At 36.2% G+C, this 13,533-nt stretch overlaps 1 protein-coding gene across 4 annotated transcripts in view; it reads left to right on the forward strand.

Moving 5' to 3' along the window:
• LOC306880675 (zinc finger protein DPF3-like) overlaps positions 1 to 13,533 on the forward strand; it is a 41,073-nt gene that overhangs the window by 23,621 nt on the left and 3,919 nt on the right. For 2 of the 4 annotated variants that reach the window (XM_079434373.1, XM_079434370.1), the window contains 3 exons: positions 691 to 819; positions 8,510 to 8,622; positions 8,841 to 8,922. In XM_079434373.1, coding sequence (XP_079290499.1) covers positions 691 to 819; positions 8,510 to 8,622; positions 8,841 to 8,922 — 324 coding nt within the window. Of the gene's footprint in view, positions 1 to 690; positions 820 to 4,151; positions 5,938 to 8,509; positions 8,623 to 8,840; positions 8,923 to 13,533 lie in introns of those variants that run through there. The other 2 variants (XM_079434371.1, XM_079434372.1) reach the window with 2 other exon arrangements.

Below are 13,533 nucleotides of genomic sequence, written 5' to 3' on the forward strand. Positions count from 1 at the left end.
AGCATGCATATTATTAACATATTAGCTGTTTATTAGTACTTATAAAGCACATATTTTGAATGACCATAGTCTACATCCCTAATCCTGCCCAATACCTAAATTTAACAATTACTAACTTTTAATAAGCAGCAAATTAGGAGTTTATTGAGGCAAAAGTCATAGTTAATGATTTTTTAATCATGAGAATTGGACCTTAAAATAAAGGGTGACCTATATGTGGGGTATTGTTTAGTCTGCTTAAACTCCGCCCCTTTTCAGATCTGCCTTCATTCTGGCAACAACTGATGGATTGAATAGTGTTCTTTTTCGATAATCCATTTCACTCAGTTGTATGTTACAATATGAAGAAATAATCTGTCGCTACTTATGCTACATAGCGACTTTAAGCATGGTAAAATAATTGTAACAAATTATTTCTATAGTTAACATCCAGTGTGAATTTTAGCATAGCTATAGTTAGTAGCATTTGCTCTATTCCAAACATTAGTGAGCTGCCTCAACATATTCAATATAAATATTCAAATTATATTCTAATTGATATTATTTAGTATTCAATAAGCAAATAAATACATAGCACACACAAATGTTTCTATTTATATTCTTTAAACCCATTTTAGTTTGTTTGGGTTTGGAATAGGCCACTGTTCTTCTATGTTCTCTTCTCCTTTTTAATTTGTATTATTTTTACAGCACAGAAAGGGCCTGATGGCGCAATCATCCCTAATGACTACTGTGACTTCTGTCTGGGAGACTCAGGCTCTAACAGGAAGACAGGCCAGGCTGAGGAGCTGGTTTCCTGTTCAGACTGCGGCCGCTCTGGTGAGTCCCTTCACATCACTATATTCTCTATTACTCACAGTAACAGTATCTGCCCATGTTAGATCAAGAAGGGTAGTTTCACCTCCATCTTGTTTTAATTTCACTCTGAGGGAGATGTTTACTATGGCATAGCTAATAATAATTAGGGGTGGGAATCTTCAGGAACTTCACGATCCGATTCCAAAACGATTCTTGATCTACATTTTTTCCCCAATTAATTCTTCAGCTGTTAAAATAGATTTTACATTTTAACCAAAATTGCAGTTTCTATGCTTTTTGTTTATAGTCGGAATCTCTGTATGTCAGTACTGCCATCTTAAAAATAGGGGTGCGAATCTTCACTGGTTTCACTATTCAATTATGATTATCTTTATCAACTCACACGGCTACATCTTCATATCAATTTTATATCAAATTTATTTATTTTTTATTTATTATATAAGCAGGCTACTTTTTTTAAATAATTACTTATTTAAAATAAGTGTTCTTTAAGTATCCGTTTACAGACAGTAGTTAGGGGTTTTTCTTTTTTCCTCAGCATTATTGCTGTTTGATTATTACTGATGACAGTGGCAGCTTTAACGGGCTGCATTCACACTAATGCACATATCTATTTTGATATCAGATGTTTTGTCCTGCTCTGAAAAATAACTGACTGTGTGTAGCCTACATCAATTTTGTATAAAAGTATTTGAAAATGCAAGTGCATTTAACCGCAGCCACAATCGAGCTTCAGGACAAACAAACAAAGCACACGTCAAAGTCTGTTAGTGCACGAGTTTCGTGCATCTAATAGTAGTACTGCATTCCAAACGGCATAAATGAAAGCATATCTAAAGAAAACACACAGTGTCAACAGCGCAAATTCTGTGCAATGAAGCCCGCCACGTCTTTAGCGTGCACATGTGCCATATGCGGGGGGTAAAAAACAAGCTCAGAATCGATTCAGAATCGTTGAAGAGAATCAATTGTGTCTCCAACCCCTAATAATAATCTGGTTGAAATTATAAAAAGAAAGATTTTTTTTAATGAATTGCCAGATGTAGTCAGTTAAAGTATTCAGAGATGTCTCTCTCTCTCTGTAATCAATGTAAAAATCTCTAAAATGGGCCAGATTGCAGTTTCTGTATTTCAGGTCAATAAGACTTTGTCTGCAAATCAGATGTTAGTTTTATTGATGTAGTAGGTTAAAGACATGTTAGTCTTCTATTTAAAAGAACTAGAAATGAATGATTATTATACACACATTATCCTTGCTTTTAAGATAATTAAATGTGGTAAATTTTGCACACAACAGTAAAACACCACATAATGATATACATTTATGTATCCTAGAGATGTTATTTTTTTTAGTTGATCTGAAAAAGCTTTAGTACATTTAATAAAGCCCATATTGGTATATATGTATCCACCAAAAGAAAAAGTACAGATCCCATTTAATGCTTTATCATGTCATGCATCAATAGCACATTTCATCAGCTTGTTTGTGCATATCTCATCTTTTCGTGTGTTTTGCTAGAGCATGTTTGTTTGTTTATTTTATGGAGTTTCTTTGAGTTGTTGTGATTTGGGTTTGGCTTGGTATAATGGTGTCATATAGAAATGATTTCCCAGACACAGATTAATTCTACTAGTAAGGCTTTTTAATGGAGAGTTGCCATTAGCAGCGATTTAAACCCAGACTAGATTTAATCTGTGTCCTGGAAACCAGCACAGTAGTTTAGAGATGGGCAGATTACCACTGTTTCCATGCAGTTGTTTATCTGTTGCAGTCTTGGTGTTTATTCATGAATTCTTGCAGTATTTACAAACATGCTGATTAAAAGCAACATGTGAGGAGAGATCGCTCGGTCATTTTAAAAATGAATTCCAGTATAAATGACTTATTAATTAGTAAAAATGTAATCAGTAATGTAACACAAAAACCAAAATATGAAAGTAACAGTCTGACTGCATTTGATCACTTTTGGATTTACCCTGCACGTGCAATGAGAAAATTAATAATTAACATATCGTTTTTTACTGAAATATCTTTTGTGCAACAAAAAATACCATAGTGAAAATAATACAAATTAAATTAATAATATAAATATAAAAAATTATATATTTTTTCTTTTTTGTTTAATTAATAAATGGAAAGGAAATTATTATCTTTTTGTTATTGTCTCTTTCTAATATAAAAAATTGAGTTTTACTGCTAAGATAGTTTTGTTGTCATACAAAAGACATATAGGCCTAAGTAAAAATCATCTAGTTGATATTCATTTTCTGCTCTGACTGTTTTGACCAAGGCTAGATCACAGTTCACTCTAATTAGATTTGGAAGGGAAAGCAGGTGCAATTCTGTGAAAGTGCTGTGGGAGTGTCATTTTCGATCGAAACGGAAGAAACCATTAAGTCATGCTGTTTTTCATGGCTGATGCCAAGACTACAAGGTCCAGAAGCATCTTACATTTAATTTAGATTGCTTAGATAGATGTGAAACGTTTTCAAGGTGGCAGACCTGAGAACATTTGCTCTTTGTAATTACCCAACCAATCCACATAGGTCTTTAAAAAAATTATAATAATAAATTCTGATTAAAAAAAAAGAAAAAATTTGAATGTGTGTTGCGTTTGTAAGTGTAGACACGTGAGCCAAATCCTGCAGTGTTGAGAATGAGCGTTTATACGTGACATGGCCTTTTTGTTCATCTCTCTGAGTGCTTGTGTTTTGCGTATTCTGCAAGCAAATGATCCTGGAAGGGTCCTCCATTTATTTTCTTAAATTATTTTGAACTCCTAACATGCTCAAAATTCTTAACTGTTAAGGGCATTATCAGTTATCTCAGTTCATGTGCGCAAAATATTCTCATATTTATTTTGCTCATATGCTTCCATTCTTTATGTTTTTCTTTCTTGGCTGTGTGATCCATTGCCTTCTCATAATCGAATGGTATAGAAAGAACAGGGAGAGACCAAATTATGTATTCTTCAGTAAAAAAATTAAATAAAATTGTTTATAGGGATAGTTCACACACACACAAAAAATCCCTTCATTATTTATTCACCTCAAAAGTCAATGAGTAAATAATGACAGAATTTTCATTTAGGGTGATCTATCCCTTTTCATGATTGACTTACAGCTATTAATGCGCTGCAACTTTAATCTACAACCAATGAGATAAGCACATGTTCAGGCAATCAGACATGCAAGCCGTAATCCCTTAATGTATGAGTAACAGCAAAGACTGCAAGTTGTCCAAAGCTCAGAGGAGTGTGAGTCCTAGCTGACTGCAGTGTTACTTGTGTGTGTTTCCACTGTGATGCTGATATGTCCGTCATGCATGTCAGCTGATCGCGTCGGTGGGACCAGGGTGAAGAGGAGGACGGGCAGCCTTCTGGACATGTTCGGCGACACGTCAGAAAGCGAGGCGTCCACCTTTCACGGCTTTGAGGAGGATGACCTGGACGGGCTTCTGTCCGACGACAGCACAGGCTCACCTCAGTACAGATAGACAAAGGAGAAACCTCAAGAAAACAGCATCAGAGAAACTCTCGGCATGTGTCCGCTGCCTGTTTTTTTCTTTTTCCTTTTTTCCTGTTGTTTTGCAGCAGCATGCGTAACGGATTCACAACTCCAGACACAATGCTAACTTCAGGAATTGCTTTCAAAGGACAAGTTGCAGCCTTTTATAAATTAAGGAATGTTGTTTTTATTGCTTCACACTTCTGTATACTGAGAGGTGCTAGTTATCGGAGGAGCCATTACTTCTGGACTGTTTGTTTTCCACCATGGAAAATCGCAGGGACATTACCGATGTGTGGATTACACTTCGCCATGTAAGATAAAATGCCTACTGTGTGGAAATTTACTTTAGAAATAGAAATTAAAGAATTTCAAACCTCAAGGAGGAGAAAATACTCAACATGTGTCTGTAGGTCGGATAGTGAAGAGGGGTTTTTTTTTTTTCTTCCTACCTCTGGATAAATACAATATTTGCAAATAAAGGGATTACGAGAAGGCAGAGAATTGGCTGAAGCCAGGCCCTGATTGGATCCAGAGGGAAGGGAGGACAGTTTGCAGAGAGGTAAGAGCCAGTTGGCATTTCAATGTCCATCTCTCCTCCTTTCTCAGGACAGCCACAAGAACAAAAACAAAAAATGACAATGAAATTTGAAATCCCATGTTTGCTGGAGGATACATGAAACTTGGCCTCTCCCTAGTTTTGTTGAGTAAGAAGAAGAAAAAGGACTCGTATTTTTGGAGTAACTTCCCTTTACTATTCAGGAAACTCTCCTTAAACGACAGGTACAAGAAGGGGTATAATTGTAGCATATGTGCAATGATTCTCATGAAGGCTTTGTTTTGCAAATAAAATCTGGACCATTTAACGTTGTTAACAGATCCAGCTCTGAGGATTTGACTGTGTATGTGTAAATGCAAATAATAATAATAATACACTGGATTTCAAGCACATAAACTTCCTATGTTAAATAGGAAAATGCAGTAAATATGAACTAGAAAACAGAATACATGCAATAAAAGGCACAATACACATTAAGCCACAGGGACGTCACCCAGTTAATATGGGGATATTTCAGTGTATCCATTTTGTATGAACAAAATTAGCTATATTTGCTCTTTAAAGCTCTTCTATTTATTGTTATGGTGAACTCGTGTCACTTTTGAATTGAAACTGTTCCGTATTAATGCTTTCGGTCTTGCCTCTATTTCAGGGCATTCATTTTTTGAAAACGATAATATAATTTATTAAGATATTGTCTAATGTATATAGGCCCACAAACTGTTGCAGGCTAAAGCCGTTGTTCTATAACATCTCCTGATGATATTTCCCCCAGTGTTTTGATGTCTGAACTTTGAGAAAATGTTTCAATGTTTAACATTCAAACTTTAATTCATTTAATACTAAGCCAAAGCGCAACATGGCTAGAGATGATGCTTGTAACTGCTTCTGTGTCATGAAGACCTGTGGCACAAACCACACAAACACACTTCATGCAACCTGTCATCCATGCTGTGGCCGCTGCTGAGTCCTGTTTCTCCAAATGTCAGCCTGCAAGTCTTTAACTGGATTTTGTTACTGAAAAACATTAAACATTTTACATTTTATGAATTACTCTGAGTTAATTTTGTTTCAATGAAGGAAAACAGGGGACAAGTGACCTCGAATAGTATTTATACACTTAAGTCACACTTAAAAATGTCTGAATGACACTAAAATATCAATCTAAGTCTGCAAATAAATAATGCTAACCATTATCTTAGAACAAACCACTTCTACGAGCTGTTTTTAACTAGTTCAAGGACATTCTAGTGTATTTATGGAGTCAGCCCCCCTCAAGTTCACATGAACATTGTTATAACGGTCTGAATTTGGAGTAATATGTTGTTTTATAATTTGAAACTTTGAAAACTTATTATTGTGAAATGTTTAGTTTGAAAAAAAGTGCCATATTTTCTTTACAGTAAATATCACTTGGCTTTATATTTTCTTAAACGTATGAATGTCTTAAGTAATGCATTAAGTATGGCTTGTGCCAAAATAGTTTTGGGGGCCATTGTAGTCTATAATTTTAATGCAACTAACAGAACTTTATCAAAATATCGCACATAAAATATTTATTTTCAGATATTTTAGATAGATTTTTTTCATTTTTTTTATATGTATTGCATCAAGATCAAAATCTTAAAAGGGAAAGTTCACCCAAAAATGAAAATTACCTCATGATTTACTCACGCCTCAAGCCATCCTAGGTGTATATGAATTTCTTCTTTCAGACGAATACAATTGGAGTTACACTAAAAAATGTCCTGGCTCTTCCAAGCTTTATAATGGCAGTGAATGGTGGTCGAGATTTTGAAGTACTCCACACGGCTCCAGGGGGTTAATAATGGCCTTCTGAAGCAAATCGATGAGTTTGTGTAAGAAAAAAATATTTAAAACTTTATAAACCGTAATCTCTTGCCGCTGACGTAGGCGTAGTGTAAGCTCCAATGAGAAGTGACGAACGCTGAAGTGCAGAGGAGACAGCAAAACAAAACACTGGTCGTGAATTAGAAGTACAAAACGAGGATTTGTAAAGAAAAATGTCTGAGGATTTCGATATATAAGCCAAAAGGAGAATGGTTTTCCTTTGCTGTAAACAAAACTTGGTTCTTGTGAGACTAGCATATTCTCACTGGAGCTTACGCTATGCCTAGATCCTACATTATCAGCTTGAATGCCACTTTTTCGTGAACACGCATACAACAGTTAGCGGACGCTAGACATTACAGTTTATAAAGTTTTAAATATGGATATTTTGGATACACACAAATGCATCAATTCACTTCAGAAGGCCTTTATTAACCCCATGGAGCCACGTAGAGTACTTTTTATGATGGATAGACTCACTTTTATGGGATTCAAAATCTTGACACCCATTCACTGCCATTAAAAAGCTTGAGAAAGGCCAGCGCATTTTTTAATATGACTCCTATTGTATTCATCTGAAAGAAAAAAGCCATATAAAGCCATATACGAGGGTGAGTAAATTATGTGATAATTTTCATTTTTTGTAAACTATCCCTTTAAATCAGGCATGTTTATATACACTTGCAAGAAATAAAATCAAGACAAAATATGTATATCTAAATGTTGGCAAAATGTGGCTTAATATATTCAACATAGTTCTGCATGTGAATACCAGGGACAGAGCCATGAAGAGGAATGAGGTAGCAATGCTTATGAAACTCCCTGTAGGGAAAGAGCTTCACATAACATCTGACTTCAAGCCAAGGCTCCACATGCTTTCCAAACTGGGAAGACTGCACATGCTTTACTGGGCATCCAAGCAAGAGGAGCCTGCTGTTCTCACAGTTTCATTGAGGAAATGAGCAGGCCGAGGATCTGACACCTCCCTAAGAGACAGAAAGACAGAGAGAGAGAGAAAGACAGACATGTGAGATTACAGAACCATCTGGCATTTTCCAAACCTGTGCTTACCCTCTCTCTGTGTGTGGAGGGCAGAACAGAAGGTGGAGGTGTTTAGGGGAAACTTTTGTGTTCCTTCCACGTAAATCGTGTGTAATTGTTTTTTTCCCCTTCATGTTCCTGTCATTATTAATTTAAAAGGATAGTTCAACTGAAATGAAAAATCTGCCTTTAACTCACCCTCAAGTTGTTCCAAACCTCTATGAGATTCTTTCTTCTGCGGAGTACAAAAGAAGATATTTTGAAGAATGCTGGAAATCAAACAGTTGACGGTAGCCATTGACTTCTTTAGAAATCAATTGCTAACCTCAACTGTTTGGTTTTCTTTTGTGCTCAATAGAAGACAGAAACTCATAAAGGTTTGGAACAACTTGAGGATGAGTAAATAATGACAAAATGTTCATTTTCGGGTTAACTATCCTTTTAATTCTATCTATCTATCTATCTATCTATCTATCTATCTATCTATCTATCTATCTATCTATCTATCATCTGTCTGTCTATACCTCCATCCATCTGCATATCAATCCACCTCAAAGTAAATCAATGTCATTAAGAAACTTTCTACTGATTAGTCTTATGACATTTTATGTTGATTTATGTTTTTCTAAATTAAATTGATTATAGTAAAGTACATCTGAAAATAATCTATTACTCTGAGTTTAGCTTCTCTTCTTTCTGTCAGATTATTCTTTCATCTTTCTCTTTCACCAGGCCATCCTTCATGTCTGCAGTTCACAGACAACATGATGCTGGCTGTTCGGACGTACCAGTGGCAGTGCATCGAGTGTAAATCCTGCAGTCTGTGTGGCACCTCAGAGAACGATGTGAGTGTTAAATCCTAGGGGATGTATAAAATAACATGTGAGCATAAAGAAATACTTTATAGGTGATCTGACATCTCAGACAAGATTTCTCAAAGCCGTTTTTTCTTGTTTGATATTAATCGACGCAGCGTGTTGCTAGTATGCATGTTACAGCAAGCCTGCTTGTATGGCTGAGTGTGTGTGAGCTAACAGCTCGGTGACGCCCTCTAATTTTGTAGGATCAGCTTCTGTTCTGTGATGACTGTGATCGGGGATACCACATGTACTGCCTGAAGCCTCCCATGACACAGCCACCCGAGGGTAAGCTCACGTCACAGCAGTTAATAACAAAATAAATATTAAAAATCATTAATAAATTGCATTGTTTCAATTCTTTCAATCTGCCAGAATGGTGTGGATTGTTGCCTTTAATGCCTGGCCTAACATGAATGCATTAATAATGATTAACGTGCAATAATAATGATATTATTTATACATATGAATAAACCATGTTTTTAAATTACAGTACTTACACTGAAAATACAATAAAATTATAATTATTGATACTTTGAGTCATGCATTTTGATTTTACTAAATACATTTTAATGTGAAAGGAAAAATGAATCCTTTAGCTGAACCTTAATTTCTTAAATTGTAGGTTTGGTGGAAGTTAAGAACTTAATGTTTAAGTTAAAAACTCAATATTAATTTGTTAAATGAATATATATTTTATTTTTACAAAAATTAGACATTTAAAGGGGTCATGTACAGTTCTCTGAGGTTAGCTTATAATGTTATCAAGAACATAAAAAAAAGCATCATTTATAAGCAGGGGTGTGAAGTAACGAATTACAAATACTCACGTTACAGTAATTAAGTAGTTTTTATCAGTAATTGTACTTTTTTGAGTAGTTTAAAAATTGTATACTTTTACTTTTACTTGAGTACATTTTAAGTGATGTATCGGTACTTTTACTCCTCTATTTTCCTCCGTTTGTGGTCGTTACATGCTTATTTTAATTTTATTTTTATCCATTAATGTGATTGGATCGAGAGATAGTAATCGGTCTCGTGACTTTCGGCAAATCAAATTGTGTATAGAAAACTTTAACCGCCAACTGCTGTTTATCATGGCTGCTGGAAGTGCATTCTTCAGTCACATCTTCCTCTAATATGTTAAGGTAAATTTCGGATTTCTACTTACTAAATGATTTGTATATATGCTTGACTATCTACACAACCTGAAATTTGGTGTGAGGTTTCGGATATTGCGTGCAAGTGCCACGTTCGGTAAATTCCCACTCACTGCGCTGCCTCGTCTCTCTCGCGTGCGTTCTGCTGCAGTCACTTGGATAAGTCGTTGTTGCTTGTTGAACTTGTTGACTTTTGATGAGTTTGAGTGCGTGATGCGCGCTGTGAAAAAGTGTGTTGGAAACACTGTAAAACGATTTGAAATAATGTACTCAAATTGAGGACCAATCTGCACCTTATTGATGACCCGTGGCGTTAATACACTGCATCTGTGTCAGCCCGTGATGTAATAAAACTGCAGCTCATTAATAAATCTTTTTATTATTATTATTATTAATCTATTTTCATACAATCCGCCTCCGTTTAGCAAGTGCACTCGCGCAAAAACCATTTTCAAATTCAACACTTTTTGTTGCATTCAGTTGTGGATGCTGCTGATTCACCGAGACCGCCGCGGCTCAGCAAAGAGACGTGCGTTTTTTTTTTTTTTTGAAAATGTTTCCCCAGAAATACTTTATTTAATGCATTTTTCCTTACAAATTGTTTTTAAACATAACAATTCGAGTAAATGTGTAAAAGGTATGGCATGATGCCATCCTTCTAGAACAATGTGCATTTATGTTATAATTGTAACATAAATGATCAAGTTTAGTTATTCTTATTTCTTTATTGCAAAACGCTAAAACTGGCTCCGTTTTGGAGAGAAATGGGCCCTCATTTTAACCCATATCATGGTGTGTGATGCTGAACTATGAGTTTCTAATGGTGTTTGTATTTGCACTGTTCTAAACATGAATATTTAATGTGCAACAACAGCATGCTGTCTCAATGGCCTTACATGATTTTAAATCTATTTTTCAAACTTTATGATTTAAATGGGGATAATTGTACTGAGAATAACTTTCGTCTTTTCTTCAACTGAATATTGTTTCTGTGCTGTTTTGATGCGTTTTAAAGAGTTGGCAGTCAAAATTAAAACTGTTGGATGATAGATATTCTTCATTCTTTACGACAAACAAGATAATGTGAATTACAGAATGCACAAGGTTTTTTTTTTTTTTTTTAAATGTGACCATGGACCACAAAACCAGTCATGGGTGTCAATTTTTCAAAATTGAGATTTATGCATCATCTGAAAGCTGAGTAAATAAGCTTTCCATTGTTGTATGGTTTGTTAGGATAGGACAATATTACAACTATTTGAAAATCTGGAATCTGAGGGTGCAAAAAAAGCTAAATATTGAGAAAATAGTCTATAAATTTGTCCAAATGAAGTTCTTAGCAATGCATATTACTAATCAAAAATTAAGTTTTGATATATTTACAGTAGGAAATTTACAAAATATTTCCATGGAACATGATCTTTACTTGATGTTCTAATGATTTTTGGCATAAAAGAAAAATGGTTAATTTTGACCCATACAATGCATTTTTGGCTATTGCTACAAATATACCCCAGCGACTTAAGACTGGTTTTGTGCTCCAGGGTCACAAATGTGTAGAGCGGTTATTAGTCAGCTGCAAATATGGCTTGACCCCAAAAAAATTCTAACAAAAGGTTTCTCAGTGGTTTACAGTAGTATCAGATGTACTTAAAAACATACTAAAAGTTTACCAAAGTTTGACTCCAAGAAAGGCCCCATTTTCAAAATGGCGGCTGTCAGGTCCTTAAAATGACCATTACTCCTTTGTATTCCTCCTAGACCAGGAATACTGGTGCCTGATACATGTTTTGGCCATGTAATATTCTAATTAGCATATTTGCATTATAGATAAGTGATTACAAGTACAATTATATATTAAATCAATTGGTTACAAGCATATTTATGCGAAAAATAAGTACAATTCCCCTTAAGTAATTGCATATTTCTCCTTTCTCATATTGTTTTGCCTAGTGTTGGTGGTTTCTGTGGTTCATAATTCTTTTGATTCCAATAAAGAATAAATTCATTAAAACTGTGTGGTACTGTAAAATTGTTTTAATAGTGTTTTATTTTTTTAAATATTTTTTTATTTTTTTTTTAATGTTTTTTTTTGTTTTGCCTTTTGTTTTTTATATATATATTTTTTATACTTTTCTATTTTCTTCAGTTGTTTCCTCTTATTCTGGTTTATATTTTATACTTTTTTGCACTGTGACCTTCACTAGATTTACCATTAGTCGTCACACTCTTCCTCCCATAGAGGTTGATTATAGTGATTCTCACAATTCCCAACTTGACACGGTCTACAAGTACCCCTTTTCCACCAAAGCAGTTCCAGGTGCTAGTTCAGAGCCAGTGCTATAGCCGGTTCTTAGTTGGCTCGACTGGCGAACCCTTTAAGAACCGGTTGCTTTTCCACAGGCTAGAGAGCCAATACAGAGCCAGGGCTTACGTCACTGAATACGTTTCATGTTTCGGTTCACTAGCGCGGCACAACAGGCTTGTTCCAGGTGCATCAGCGCCACGCAGATCGATCGGCATACAACACACTAAAGCACCGCGAGAGCGATCCAAAAGCTTAAAGAGCCGTCTGCTTTCCAGTCGCTCCCGCAGCACCCCGATATGCCTCGCACCGAACGGTCCGCGCAGCGCCCATCCATCCCGGACAAGCCTAAACAAACTATCATCAATGGCGGACGTTGCGTTGCTATTGATGTTCATGGCTTTGCGAACCTACATCGGCATCCAAACATGGCGAATCAAACGTGTTAGCGTTTAGCTGCTATTTCAAATATGGCGGTCCAAGTTTCTGTTCGTCTTGTTGGTCACGGTAACCCTGCCCCCAGCCCCTGACGCAAGAGGTTCTTCCTTCTAGCCCAGCAATGTTTTGGTGCTACTTACGAACCGCTTTTACTGGTTCGGAGCTGGTGCTTTGGGTGTCGAAAAAACAAAGAACCGGTTTGAAACAACCGGCTCTGGCTCCGAACCAGCACTGGAACTGCTTTGGTGGAAAAGGGGGAAAGCAGGCATGCAGCGTAGTCCATATGCCCTGCAACTGCACCGTTGTGTTCGGCAGGCAGTTGTGCAATTACAGTGGATCATCTGCAGGAGGCTTTCTGGGGCAGCAGTCTTACTGGTCATAACTGGCAGGAACCGGTTGTTCACCAGATTCCATCCCCAATCCACTGTGTTCATGTCTTCCTTTCCAATCCAGTGAAAGCCCATTGATCTGCACGATTGTCACAACACTCAAGAATGGACTCTGCGAGCGTATCAGTCTTAACACTACTTGTGTCTTTACTTCCATGTGTTATCGTAGTCCCACAGAAAAGACAATCAGTTTGGCTATTGAAAGGACCAGTTGCTTCTCTGGTACTTCTTTTTGGTGGCTCAGATTTATTATCTTGTTGGATTTTAATGTCTTTTTTATTTATGTACTTCTGTCAACATTTTGAGTGTACTATTTCACCAGCGGAAATGTGTACGTCGTCGTCTCTTTGTACACTTGCATTGTTGATTCCATCAGCTCCCTTCTGATGAACCTCAACCACATCAGAGCCATCTCTTAAGTTTTTACAGCAAATGGGGCAGGTTTCTTGGTTTACAACAACATGACTCATGGTCAAAATTGCATTTGGAGTGTACTTTTTTCTCAAGCTGATTCAACAATGTCATCCTCTCTTAACACACTCACACATTGTTGGCCTTTTTCATGTGTTAGAAATCTTGGTGGGGGGGTGGGTGGTTTAAGTAGTCA

The sequence above is a fragment of the Barbus barbus genome (genome assembly GCF_936440315.1).
Source record: "Barbus barbus genome assembly, chromosome: 14".
In the NCBI taxonomy this organism is placed as follows: Eukaryota; Metazoa; Chordata; class Actinopteri; order Cypriniformes; family Cyprinidae; genus Barbus; species Barbus barbus.